Raw genomic sequence first — 12,698 nt, 5'->3', positions numbered from 1 at the left:
TTTTTTTCGCATAACGCGAAATTAACGCATAACACATAGTTAAATTGTGAAACTCCCTGCCTCAGGATGTGGTGATGGCTGCCAACTTGGAAGGCTTTAAGAGGGGAATGGACAAGTTCATGAAGGAGAGGGCTATTTATGGCTACTAGTTAAAATGGATACTAGTCATGATGCATACTTATTCTCTCCATGGTCAGAGAAGCGTGCCGAACATATTAGTTGCTGTGGAACACAGCAGGATGGTGCTGCTGCACTCCTCTTGCTTGTGGGCTTCCTAGAGGCACCTGGTTGGCCACTGTGTGAGCAGACTGCTGGACTTGATGGGCCTTGGTCTGATCCAGCAGGGCTTTTCTTCTGTTCTTATGTAGTCAGCCAACTGAAAATGCAGCAAGAGACTGCCATCCGGGTGGGTGGAGTTAAAGAAGGCTTTTAAGAAGCTGGCAGAGGAGGAGGGCTTGCCTCGGCAGTGTTCTGAAAAATCACTATAGTCTGAAAAAAAGACCCCCCCACAAAAAAAGAAAGATGAGAGGAAGGTTATGGATACTTAGAGCTGGCTTCTGCACCATGTGGAGTGGCAATGCAGTTACTGCCTCCTTGGTTATCAAGGAAATTATTTATTTACAGTGCTTATTGTCTGCATTTCTCACTGAGACACAAAGCTGACTGCAAAGTTAGAAAGACCCTGGAATAAAGAAAACAGGGCGAGATATATCCTAAGCAACTCAGCCTCTGGATGATAAAAAAAAATAGAGGACAATGCATTATAAAACAAGATAACAATCGAATAAAAGAGGTAGTAATGTACAACTCTCTTTATAATGCCAGTTATGAGCAAAGTTTCTGGAAAGTCACGTTAAAAAGAGAATTAAGCATGCAGAAGAACAAGAATGGCTTCTGGAAAGGGCAATCAGGTCTCACCAAACTTCAGGCAGACAGGGGATCTAGCAGTAATGGGAACAGCTTGACGCAGAACCTCACCAAAGACTCCTGAATAAATAGCGTTGCCAGGTCCCTCTTTGCCACTGGCAGAAGGATTTGGGGGCAGAGCCTGAGGAGGGTGGGGTTTGGGGAGGGGAGGGACTTCAATGCCATAAGAGTCCAATTGCCAAAGCGGCCGTTTTCTCCAGGGGAACTGATCTCTATCGGCTGGAGATTGGTTGTAATAGCAGGAGATCTCCAGCTACTACCTGGAGGTTGGCAACCCTATGAATAAACTTAACAGGCAAGGGATCGGAGGACAGGTCCTGCTGTGGATTGCTAACTATGGCATTGGTTAAATCATAGGGATAGGAGGTTAAGCACACACAATAGAGGGAAATATAAATGGAAATCTCCCAGAGACCAGAACCAGCACCAATGAAGTCATTGATCTCCAACTGCATCCCTAAACCAAATACCCTACTTTGGCTTTCTTCTGCCTCACTGGATTAGAACGTGTTTTGGAAGAGTCCAGGGGGCATCACCTTTGTGTCTGCAGGGACCAGCCATTCAGAAAGAGCTGCCTCCATCATAGGAGGATGTTTGGCAGGCTGTGATTAGCTCCTACCATGGTAGCCGTCACATGGTTGGCCAAGTCCCTCGTGTCGGCCATTTGGGGGTGGTGCTCAGTACCTGTCCTCATCATTCTAACAGTGCCCATGATGTGCTCAGCAAAGTTGGGGGACCCATGACTGAAATTGTCCATAAACGGCCAGTAGTCTGGTTTGAGCAGTGAGGTAGCCAAGTTTGCAGATAGTACTGGATTATCCAAGTTGCCAAAAAAAAAAAAAAAACCCAACCCAATGGACAACAGAGAGCTCCAAAGGAAACCCACCATTGCTGGTTGAACAGGAAACAAAATGGTAAATGTGATTTAAATAATTACGTGTTATGTGGCACACATTAACACAAAGACCCAGACTTTACATGAACTGTAAGCTGGTGGTAACTCATCAGGAAAGAGAACTCCAGATCCTGGCTGTCAATGAAAACAGTTTGCAGTGGTGGTGCAAAAGGCAAATTCCATCCTTGGGATTAGGAAAGGGATTCAAACTAAAGTAGCTTGTATCATAAGGCTTTTTATGTAACTGTACAATGTGGCCACATTTGGAATGTGGTGTTCAGTTCCGCTAACCTCATTGCAGAAAGAAAGGCAGAAAGACAGACAGAAAACGAACGTTGGGTAAAATTGCAGAAAAGGGAAACTAAAATGACCAGGGGCTCAGACCACTCATTGTTAGAAAACACTAAAAATGCCTGGAATTTTTAATTCGGTCGTGTGCGGGGGGGAGATCCCTAAAGCTAGGAGAAGGGAAGCAAAGGTAAAGTGTATCATTATGCATGGAGGGGGGAAGGGGGAGAGACAGAACTTTTTCCTCACTGGGCCTACCCAATGCATAATTATACTGTGGAATTTGTTCTTTCAAGAACAAGCATAGAAGGAGTTAAATGGGGATCAGAAGGCTTTAAAATCCATGAAGGTGTATCAATGTCTCTTAGCCATGATGGGTAAACAGAATATCTATGGTCAGAGGCAGAATCTCATTTGTGGGGCAGGTGGGGCAAAACAGCAGGGGAGGATGTATGCTTTCTTGTTTTGCTCCCAGTAAGTCCAGAAGCATCTGTGGGAAATAAGATTCTGGGCCTTCTGGACCTTCAACCCACCACGGTTCTTCTTATGGTTGCTGTCATGCTACTCCAGGTCATGTCTTCTGCCCCTCTCCCTCAGGCTCAGAAGAAGTAATGATATGAAGATCGACCACGGTCATTGGTACAACTTTTAACCATACAATCTGTTCCAGTCATGGCAGTGGAAGATCCGCACCAGGGATGGCCAACTGGTGGCCTCAAAGTAGGGTTGCCAGGTGCCCGGTGGTGGCAGGCAAACCCCCGGCCATTAACCCCTCTGCCCGCCTACCAGCTGAGGGTCGGCAGGCAAGCGTGCACACCGCAGCACAGAACTTGGGCGGGGCCAAGGAAGTGCAGGAGGATGGCGCAGGTGCGGCAGAGCCCTGCCCCAGCCCCTGCACGTGTTGGGCGCCATTACACGGCGCCGCAGGGAAGGACAGGTGCTGCAGTGGCTTCCCATCTGCCCGCCGGCCCCAGGATGCTCCCGCCACCGCCCCCAGCCACCCCAACACTCAGCTGGCCGGCCCAGCCCCGCTTCCCACCCGGGCCACCAAATCGGCTCCCCAGGTGAGTGAAGGAGGTCTGTACTTCCGGTTGTAAACCGGAAGTGGCGCGTGCGCGTCGGTGCATGCAATCCTTGTGCTCTGCCCCCAAAGCCTCCCACTGGAGGAGAGGGGGGACCTGGCAACCCTACCTCAGAGCCACAAAGGAATTTTAAAACTTTCACAGTCACCCTACTTTTTTTTCATAAAGAGGTCTATATTTTCCAGTTTCAGTTTCACGCATCAGAAAAAGCAGAAGTAAGTTTCCATGTGTACTGAACACACACAGTATGGTTCTTCCTGTTTCCCTGAGCATTTTGGAGAAGTAAAAGACCCTAATAAGCACATACACTCCTTCATTCCCAAAGGAGGTCACCCTCAAGGTGGGGCCTGGATATCCCCTGGAAATACAATTCATCTCCACATGACAGAGATGTTTTCCAGAGCTCTCCTGGAAGAAAATGGCTACTTTGAAGGGTGGACTCAACAGCAATTTGCCCTGCTGAGGTCCCTCCCCTCCCCAAACCTTGCCCTCCCCAGGCTCTGCCCCCAAATCTCCAGTAATTTCTCAACCCTGAGTCGGCAACCCTATATATTTCCCCAGAAACACACTTCCTCTTCAGCTCCAAACTTTGTTGTCCTCATTTCACCATCTGTCTGGAACAGATTCGCCACTCTGAGTCCTCTAAACAAGCACGAACCCATCGCAGGCTGGAAATAAATTATGCTAACGTGCCTACTCCGGAGTTGGGCAATGAGCTGTGGAAGTCCACATGTGAGACCAATGTCTTCTGCCTACGTATCTGCTTCACTCAATGGTGGGCGCTCAGAGGTGGAAAGCAAAGAACAAATGCTGAGGGCAACCTGGACTAAGATCCTATCCTTGATGCAGAATAGGGTTTCGACCACCCCGTCCCCTTCAACGGATCGCAGAATAATCCCCCCTTCCCAGGTCACCACCCCCGCTTTCGTTTTGTAACCATGATCCCCCCCTATTACCGTTTCGCTGTAGGTGTTCCGACACACGCTGGCGCACCCAAAGGCAGCAGAGACGATGGCGATGACGAACTCTAGGACGGTGAGCGTGAGAAGCAAGGCCACTATATTATACAAAGTATGCTGCCGGTGAAACAAAACACACATCAGCCACACGGAATTGCCTTTCCATTGATTGCAAAGATAAGCATCCCAAACACAATTTAAAGAAGTATGGATGGCTGTACTGAAAATCAAGGGACAGGGACCCCGTTCTTCTAAGAGTGGTGGAGAAGCGGGGAAGGTCTATCTGGCAGCACTGGATCTCTTGCCAACCTCCACCGCTTTTCATTTATTTATTTTGTGATTTATAACCCGCCCTCCCCAGCCAAAGCCGGCTCTCAAATTTTGTCTCTCACGGACATCCAAACACTGTGAGGGAAAACTCACTCATTGGGGGAATTAGAAGATCAGATACAGCATTTATCTTTCAGAAGGTGAGGCGCGCCAAGGAGTGGGAACCTTGCGTCGCCTCCTCTTTTGTTAGACTCAACAAACTGGCCCACGACCTTCTTCCCTTTGAGGCACACTCACGTAAGGGACAGTCCTGTATTCGTGGCAAGCTTGAATAATTTTGGTGTCATTGTGGTAGTAATCACAACTAGAATAGTATCTTCCTGGTGGCCTTTGAAACGTCATTGAAATGGAGGAGATCACCATCCCGATGCCAGCTGCCACGGCACTCACAATGTTCATTGCCAGCGAGCCTTTCACCTACAGGAAGTAAACATAACTGGTCTTTCCTTAGGAGATCTCGGTTCCTTCCTCCCACCAAAGAAGTTCTGCTTTCTTCTGACTACAGCTCTAATTCCTCCTCCCTCTCTCCTCTTGGGGGGCCCTCAGCCTTTGGAGCCCTCAGTGGTGAGCTCCTGGCGTCAACAATTTTTTTCTGAATGCAAAAGCAATCCATTGAACCATATCTCTGATCACAAGTGAGAGTGGCAGGATGGTCATCATACATTCAAGAGCTTAGAGACGCAGCATCCAAAATATCCATTCATTTCCTGGCTAACATAACCTGGTGGTGTTTTTTTTTACTATTCTATGTGCACACTAAAGAGTTACTTTCCCCCAAGTGTAGGGTTACCAACCTCCAGGTAATTGTTGTAGAAAATATAGTACACTCTCAAAAACAGTTTACCCAAATAACAAACAACAAATTTTCAAACATACGAAATTCTATTGTGAGAGTTATAACAAAGGAAACCATACATGCAAGTGTACATTTACAATGTGCATCACAAACAAACAAACATGCGAGCCTACTATACAGAGGAACGTCAATGTCAAAATGTACGAAAATGTCCAAGCACCAGGCTGACAATGAGCCTGTTCGTATCTTCAATAAAGTACAATAATTGTATCAAGCCGAAATAAGCAAGGCGCTAAGCACACAAAGCTCAATGCACCAACACCTCTTTTCAGAGAATCAATAGGAGCACTCTAAATGGATGCGTGAAGGATGAAGAATTTGGTGACTATAATTCATTACCTTGGAAGTTATTTCGTGCTATTAAGGCTGAATCCGACTGAAGAAGCCACATCTTGGCGAAAACGCCCACTAGCCGGACAGGCGTTTCCGTGCCTCGCGTCTCGTATGCTTGGCGCCCTGCCTTTTCCAGCTCGCCGCGCATTGAGCTTTGTGTAAATTATACCACACATAGTTAAAAACCAATTACTTACCTAAATAGGAATCACATGAGTAAAATAGAAGAGATTTAGAGTAAGATAAGACTGATATGTTTCTAGAAAAATGCACCATTGGGATAGGCAAATCTAACTTTTCTCAATGGAAGTCTCAGCAGACGATTAGGTGAGATTTCAGAGTGTGTATAACTTGGCTTTATACAAAAACCCCTGAAAGTAGTGAAAATAACCAGAGACGTGGTTTGCTTTAAAATATTACTCTCTATAATAATACGATTAAGAAATGCTAGGAACTTTGATAAGTTTAGCACTTGTTTTTACAATAACTGCGGGGTTAATTTTCACATGCCTCTATTTTCTAACATCTAGCCTAATAAAGAGAACTATTCTTTTTTCAATGAAAAGAGAAAGGCCTCGGAAGGTTTTCAGTCTAGTTTGCCAGTTTTAGTTCAAAGAACAAAACTCACAACTACATTGTTGATATTATCAGATTGAAAGGCTGACAGATTCTGGAGCTATCTGCCGCTAAATGTTTTGAACAGGCTGGAGCTGTTTAGTCCAGATTCTCTCACTGGACGAGGGAGTAAAACATCCCTTTACAGGCTGCCCTATGAGTCTCCTGGCCTCACCTGCCCCACAGGGTTGTGGTGATGATAAAATGGGGAAGGGGGAAACACGTACGCTGCCCAGAACTCCTCGCGGGGTGGGTGGGATCAAAATGCACTAAAGAGAGGTACATACTAGCCTCATAAACCGATTAGCAGGGAGGCCCCAGGACTGTGAATGCAAGTAAAATAAAAGGGAAGCTGAAGTCACAAACAGGGAAATGCCTTAAAAGGAAGAAAAAGAACCCTTCCAAAATCCAGAATATTATCTTCCATCGGCCAGTTTATGTTGTCCCTCGCCAGCCCAATTATTCCCAAATAGGTCCATTACCAGGGGCATCCTGGGCTTCCTGGCAGCCGCCACAGACAAGGATCCAGAAATAATGTACTGCGGAAGACACAAGGAGGAAGTCAAAAGCAAACTCTGAATCAGCATGTCTGGTATCTCTGCCAACTTTTCTTCTCAACCGCTAAACCTCTCGGACAGGAAATCGTCTGGTCATCTCGTCCCAAGAGCCCGTAACTGAGAAGTAAGCCTAGAATCCCTGTTCTACCCACCTCAGGAGGTCCATACAGGAAGCGTTGGCAAGTCGCCAAATGGTCAAATTTCCCACGGGTCTCTTGGTTCCCATTTGTTTAAAGCAGGTTTCTAGTCCCTTGTGAATGTGAAAATGGGCTTGAACGTGTGCAGCGATGTCCCACAAGCCTCGACTAAATTTTCTTCCCTGACTTCTTTTCACAGCTTGAAATTTGCTTCCTTGAATTAACTGCATTGGGAGCTCTCACGGTACTGTGATCAAGAACCCACTTCCGAATACCATGCTTGAATAGCACAACCCCCCAAAATACACTCAACTCTGACAAATGCTGCTGAAACTGTGGCTTCTCGTGATCCTTTTGATCAATTACTTTCTATTGTATTTGTATGACTGGTGAAACTGGGGAAATCATTTCAGTTTCCTGGGCAGGGGAAAGGGGCTTAGTGGGAGAGCATCAGCTTTGAATGCAGAAGGTCTCCGGTTCGATCCCAGGCATCTCCAGCGTAAAGGATCAGGTAGGTTGGTTTTGCCCTTTCAGGCCCTATATGGTTTGGGATCAGGGTGCCTAAAGGACTGTTTTCTCCCAGATATTCCTGCCCAGGAATTAAGATCACCGGGAGATGCCCTCCTGACTGTCCCATCAATCAAAGAAGGTCATCTGGTGGGCACACATGAGAGGGCCTTTTCGGTGGCAGCCCCACCATTATGAAACGACTTCCCCATAGAAGGGCACCTGGCCTTTCAGTGGTTAGCAGGCAGTGGAAAATAGTTTTATTTAGGACGGCAGCTGGTTAATTCAATTTGGCTGTCTTAAATTGTTGTTTTAAATTGTGATTTTTAATGTATTTTGCTTTGTTTACATTGTGAGCTCCCTAAGGCAGAAAGGCAGTTAATAGATATTTCAAATAAATAAATAAATAAACAGGCAGTGACATGAAACACCTCTGCCTGAGCAACTGGAGGACTGTGGCCAGTTAGACAAAACTGACCTTGACAGATCAATGATTGACACAGTATACATAGGGTTGCCAGTTCTGGGTTCGGAAATACCTGGAGATTTTGGGGGTGGAGTCTGAGGAGGGCGGGGTTTGGAGAGGGGAGGGACTTCAATTCCAAAGTAGCCATTTTCTCCAGGGGAACTGATTTCTATCGCCTGGAGACGAGTTGTAAAAGCGGGACATCTCCAGCCATCACCTGGAGGTTAGCTCCACCAAATAAACAGCACACACGGTATCTTAAGCAGACACAAGTGTATTTACAACAATGACAATAGCTAAGGAACTACCTAACTAACTATCTAATAACATGCAATATGTGGACAAACACACGAAGGTACTGAACAAAATATATACAACTATATACAGTGGACAAATTTCACTCTTTGGGCGAAAACGCATGGTCGCTTTATCCTTTTTTAATCCTTGTTTCACCCAGGATTCAGCCAGGATCGAATGCATGCGTTTCACCTAATGTGCATTCGATCCTGGCTAAAACAGGGATTAAAGGAGGATAAAGCGACCATGCGTTGTCGCCCAATATCACTAAATTGTCCCACAACAGGCTAATAACAGTGGTAGGTACAAACGATAATAAGCTGTGTGCAGATTGTACAAGCCTTCAAAAGCACGGTAATATCTTCAGTTCCACTCGTAGTATCGAAGTCAACATGGATCTCTTAAAAGGGTCACGTCAAGCGTCTAGTGGGATTCACTGGAAAGGTTTGTTCAGGACCGCATATAGGGACGCAAATCCCAGGTATTAAATTGCATTTCACCAACTGAGGTTTCATCAGCCTTGCATGTCTCAGAAATCTTCTTCCTTGGAAACGTTCTGACCTTTATTCAAGGCGACTGCGAAATATTTCTGAGACATGCAAGGCATGTTATTAGGTAGTTAGTTAGGTAGCTCCTTACCTATTGCCATTGTTGTAAATACTCTTGTGTTTGCTTAAGATACCGTGCGGGCTGTTTATTTGGTTGAGTTACTCTCATTACAGTACAGCGTGATGCTTATTTTGCTTTATCACCTGCAGGTTGGCAAGCCTAAGTATACGGCCGCTTCATGTATTTTTTTGGGTGTCCTCTAAGGTGGCGGGGTGTGTGTGTGTGGTCTGTCAATGGTTTAGCAATGTCCGAGGCCTAGAAAAATTGATTCCATTTGCCTACATGTATGAAATCTTGGGTTGTTGCTTATGGCCGGAGGTTGGAGGATTTCAGTTTAAAACAGGAGAGCTTAATGAAGCTGTGGAAGTAGGAGACATGGTGGCTCAGTGGAAGAGCCTCTGCTTTGCATGCAGAAGGTTCCAGGTTCAGTCCCCAGCATCTCCTGTTCACAAAAAAGGACCGGGTGGTAGGGGATGTGAAAGACCTCTACCTGAGAGGCTGGAGAGCCACAGCCAGTCTGAGTCAACAGTACTGACTTTGAGGGACTGAGGTTCTGGTTCAGGATAAGGCAGTTTCATGTGAGTTCAAGTACAGCAGCAAATGACCCCATAATTAATGGAGGAAAAAGTGAAAATTCAGGATTTGGAGGGGGGGATCCGCAATGCCATTTGGTACAGACATGGCCAGGGTACAATCTGCGTGTGAAGAAGACGCATGGCCCTGTTGAAAGAGTTGCTGACAACTTGCGTATACTGTTTTACTACTGGGCAACAGAAAACAAACATGAAAGGAAGCTGGGTGTGAGGGGGGAAAAGGCACGTAGACATGACTAAATCGGCATTAATGGAACTCCAAATAGTCTCTGGCATATTCTCCCCATCAGTCTAAAAGGCTTTAGATGCAGGAATTCCCGGATAAGATACCTGCTCCAAACAGCTTAAAGGGCCAAAGATTCCACCTCAAACCCTTTATCAGCTACAGCTGCCCCTTCTTTGCCGAGCTTTTGGCAACCCATGGACTACCCTTGGTTGGAGGGCATAGGATGCGGAGCATGGCCAGTTGTGAAGCAAAGGCATTTCAGACAGGTCTTTCCACTCCCACGTGCACATAATTACCAGGATTCCAGTCCAATGCGGTGTCTGCAAAAGGATGTAAATGAAATTTTGAGAGCTCACCAAGCTTATCACAAGCCCAAAAGCAATTTCCAGGATGCCGATGAATAGCTGAGTGATCTGCCAAGAGAGGATCAAGCGGGGCGTTAGCTTTAGTGCTTGTTGGTGGACCGCCACTGTACTCCTAACAAAATGCGTCCAACGTATGGAACATTTGGGATGGAGTGTCAGCCATGTAAAAAATCCAGGGCCAACGATAAGCCTATTTGTAGTCCTGGAAACATGTTTGGGAATGTCATTATAAGGAGAATAAAAACATTACTGGTTAGAAATTGGCATTTGACTCACCCACACTGCTTTTAACCCTGACCTGGGTGGCCCAGCCTAGCCCAACCTTGTCAGATCTCAGAAGCCAAGCAAGGTCAGCCCAGGTTAATATTTGGATGGGAGCCCACCAAGGAAATCCAGGCTCGCTACACAACAGAGCCAGGCAATGGCAGACCCCCTCTGCATGAGTCTCTGTTCTATGCATGGATCCTTTTTGGAAGGCAGCAAGCCCAGAGCAGGAATTCATACAGAGATCCACCATCCAGATTTCCCTGGGAACAGGGAATGCTGCAATCTCCTTGCATCAGGAACCACCATCTAGAAGATGAGGAGTCACCATCTAGATTTCCCTGGGAACAGGGAATTCTGCAATCTCCTTGCATCAGGAACAATAGAATAATTCAACTGAATCAGGTGCAGAGACATGGAAGAATTATTCCACCCTTGCAGAAAATGATTGGAAGGAGACAAGACAGTCAATCATTCAGAAATGCAAATGGAAGGCCTACCCCTGTGGGAAAATATTTGGCGCTCATGGGTGATTTAGTTATCTTGGTGGCAAATTATGGCATATCATCATTAGTTAATTACTGCTTGTTTCATTCCTTTTCTTAGAGCCATTTGGTTATTTTGTTACAGTCAATGGTTATTTCATGCTTTAAATTGCTTATTTTGTTTTTGTATTGGCCATGACTGATGTGTTTATGATTTTATGGTTTTACTGGTAAGCTGCCTCAAGCAGGACTCTGGAGAGACAGCATCTAAATGCCCTAAATGCATGAACTCTCACCCCACACTTTGTACTCACCCCCAGAGCCATCGGCTCCCCCCTGTAGAACTTCTTCAGCGATCGAGACGCAGAAGGTGCTCCATTGCTGCTTGAGAAGGATTTGAGCGCCTCAGAGCTCCTGAGGTCCATGGTGGCCCCTGAGGAGACGTCTGTCGGCGACTGCAGTCACGATCCGGGCCAGGTATTTGAAGGCAGAAGCTATCAAGGAGATGGAGAGGCAGAAATCAGAGCAAATCATCCCTGTCTGAATAGGAGCTCCTCCAAAAATAGGCAGACCCCCTCCCGAGCTGGCTGTGGTTCAGTGGAAGAGTGCTTCTCACGCTGAAGGTCCCAGATCCAATCCCCAGCATCTCCAGCTAAGGATCAAGTAGGAGGTAATGTGGGAGACCTCCTTCTGAGACCCTGGAACACCGCTGCCAGTCAGAGAGGACAATACTGATCTTGTGAAGCAAAACCTCCAAAATCACTGGACATGCATAGCTATTTGTTTGGTTACAACTTTTCCAGCCCACTTCGTTTTTTTATGCATGGCTGTTTCACTCACCGTCACACTTCAGGTCTTTGTTGTGATTATGCAGGCTGTTTCCGACAGACAGAGGTTGCCTCGCTCTCCCCTGCGTTTTGAAATTCGAGACAAAACCGGAACCTGAAAATGCAGGCGAAAGGCGGGGAGGGGGGGAGAGCAAGATGGTCGGAAATGGCATTGCACAATCACAACAGAGATCCACAGGGAGGGGTGACGGCGAGGGAAAGAGCCCTGCGTAAAAGACCTGCATCTCCCTGGGCACAAAGGGGCGGGTCGTGTCGCCGCCACGCTGCAAAAAACCCACATCCTCTTCCAACGCACAAAACTGAAGCAGATTAACACGCACAGTTTGCCTGTTTAAACGCATCCCAACTCAAAACACACGGAAATTAAAATGCACAGGACTGGCGAAGGCACAGCCAAATCAACTGGAAAAACCCACACACACCCACAAACACACAAACACACATTGTTTTCTGAAAACGAACTGCAGTATACTGGAAAGAGACACCAAAACACTCTTTTTTGGCCTCCTTCACTGGGGCGACCTTCATTCCTTACCCTTTAACGCTTTTTTAAATAACCAAACAAGTTGAGCACTCAGTAGCGCTGCTAACTGAATCGGGGAATTCTTGGGATTGTCAAGGGTGGAGCCTTGGGAGGGCAGGGTTTGGGGAGGGGGGGAGAGCTCAGCAGGGAGTAATGGCACAGAGCCCACACCCCAAAGCAGACGTTTTCTCCAGGGGAACTGATCTCTCTTGTGTGGGGAATAGTCATTGCGGGGGGGACCAGGGCCTGCCTGGAGATTGGCAACCCCATAATGCTTCTTTCTTTGGTTTTTTTTATTATTATTATTATTGCAAGCTATTTGCCGAAGCAGATCCTCATCATGAAGTCCAAAGCGGGGATGGGGGAGTTACTCTGGACGGATTAACATCGATTAAACAAATACAATCCGGCCCGGCCGGTTCACAGGCAATTCAGGTCATTCGGAGGAAGGAATCTGGATCAAGCAAACTCCAGTTAAGGAACAGATCTGCCTTCCCAGATTCTGCGCCTAAATTTCAAACAGGTGGGGTTGTAAG

General features: G+C 46.6%; 1 protein-coding gene across 1 annotated transcript; it reads right to left on the bottom strand.

The window, feature by feature from the left end:
* Nucleotides 1-429: 429 nt before the first annotated feature.
* On the bottom strand, nucleotides 430-11,216 carry LOC130475497 (membrane-spanning 4-domains subfamily A member 4A-like). Its single transcript, XM_056847287.1, has 6 exons — nucleotides 11,106-11,216; nucleotides 9,974-10,090; nucleotides 6,768-6,824; nucleotides 4,719-4,898; nucleotides 4,149-4,268; nucleotides 430-489 (listed from the first exon to the last, which is right to left on the bottom strand). The coding sequence occupies exons 1-6, from the start codon at nucleotides 11,214-11,216 to the stop codon at nucleotides 430-432; spliced, it is 645 nt and encodes a 214-aa protein (XP_056703265.1).
* Between the last annotated feature and the right edge of the window lie 1,482 nt (nucleotides 11,217-12,698).

Source organism: Euleptes europaea, chromosome 3, assembly GCF_029931775.1.
Source record: "Euleptes europaea isolate rEulEur1 chromosome 3, rEulEur1.hap1, whole genome shotgun sequence".
Taxonomy (NCBI): Eukaryota; Metazoa; Chordata; class Lepidosauria; order Squamata; family Sphaerodactylidae; genus Euleptes; species Euleptes europaea.
This window is presented reverse-complemented; position numbering and strand designations above follow the sequence as displayed.

Excerpts from the sequence above, each read along its gene's own strand:
- LOC130475497 (XM_056847287.1), bottom strand. The coding sequence starts at position 11,216 with ATGGACCTCAGGAGCTCTGAGGCGCTCAAATCCTTCTCAAGCAGCAAT. Across the intron at positions 6,825-9,973 it reads CGCATTGGACTGGAATCCTG|TACATTATTTCTGGATCCTT; the intron begins GTAATTATGTGC and ends TGTCTTCCGCAG. Across the intron at positions 490-4,148 it reads GGAACACCTACAGCGAAACG|ACTATAGTGATTTTTCAGAA; the intron begins GTAATAGGGGGG and ends TCTTTTTTTCAG.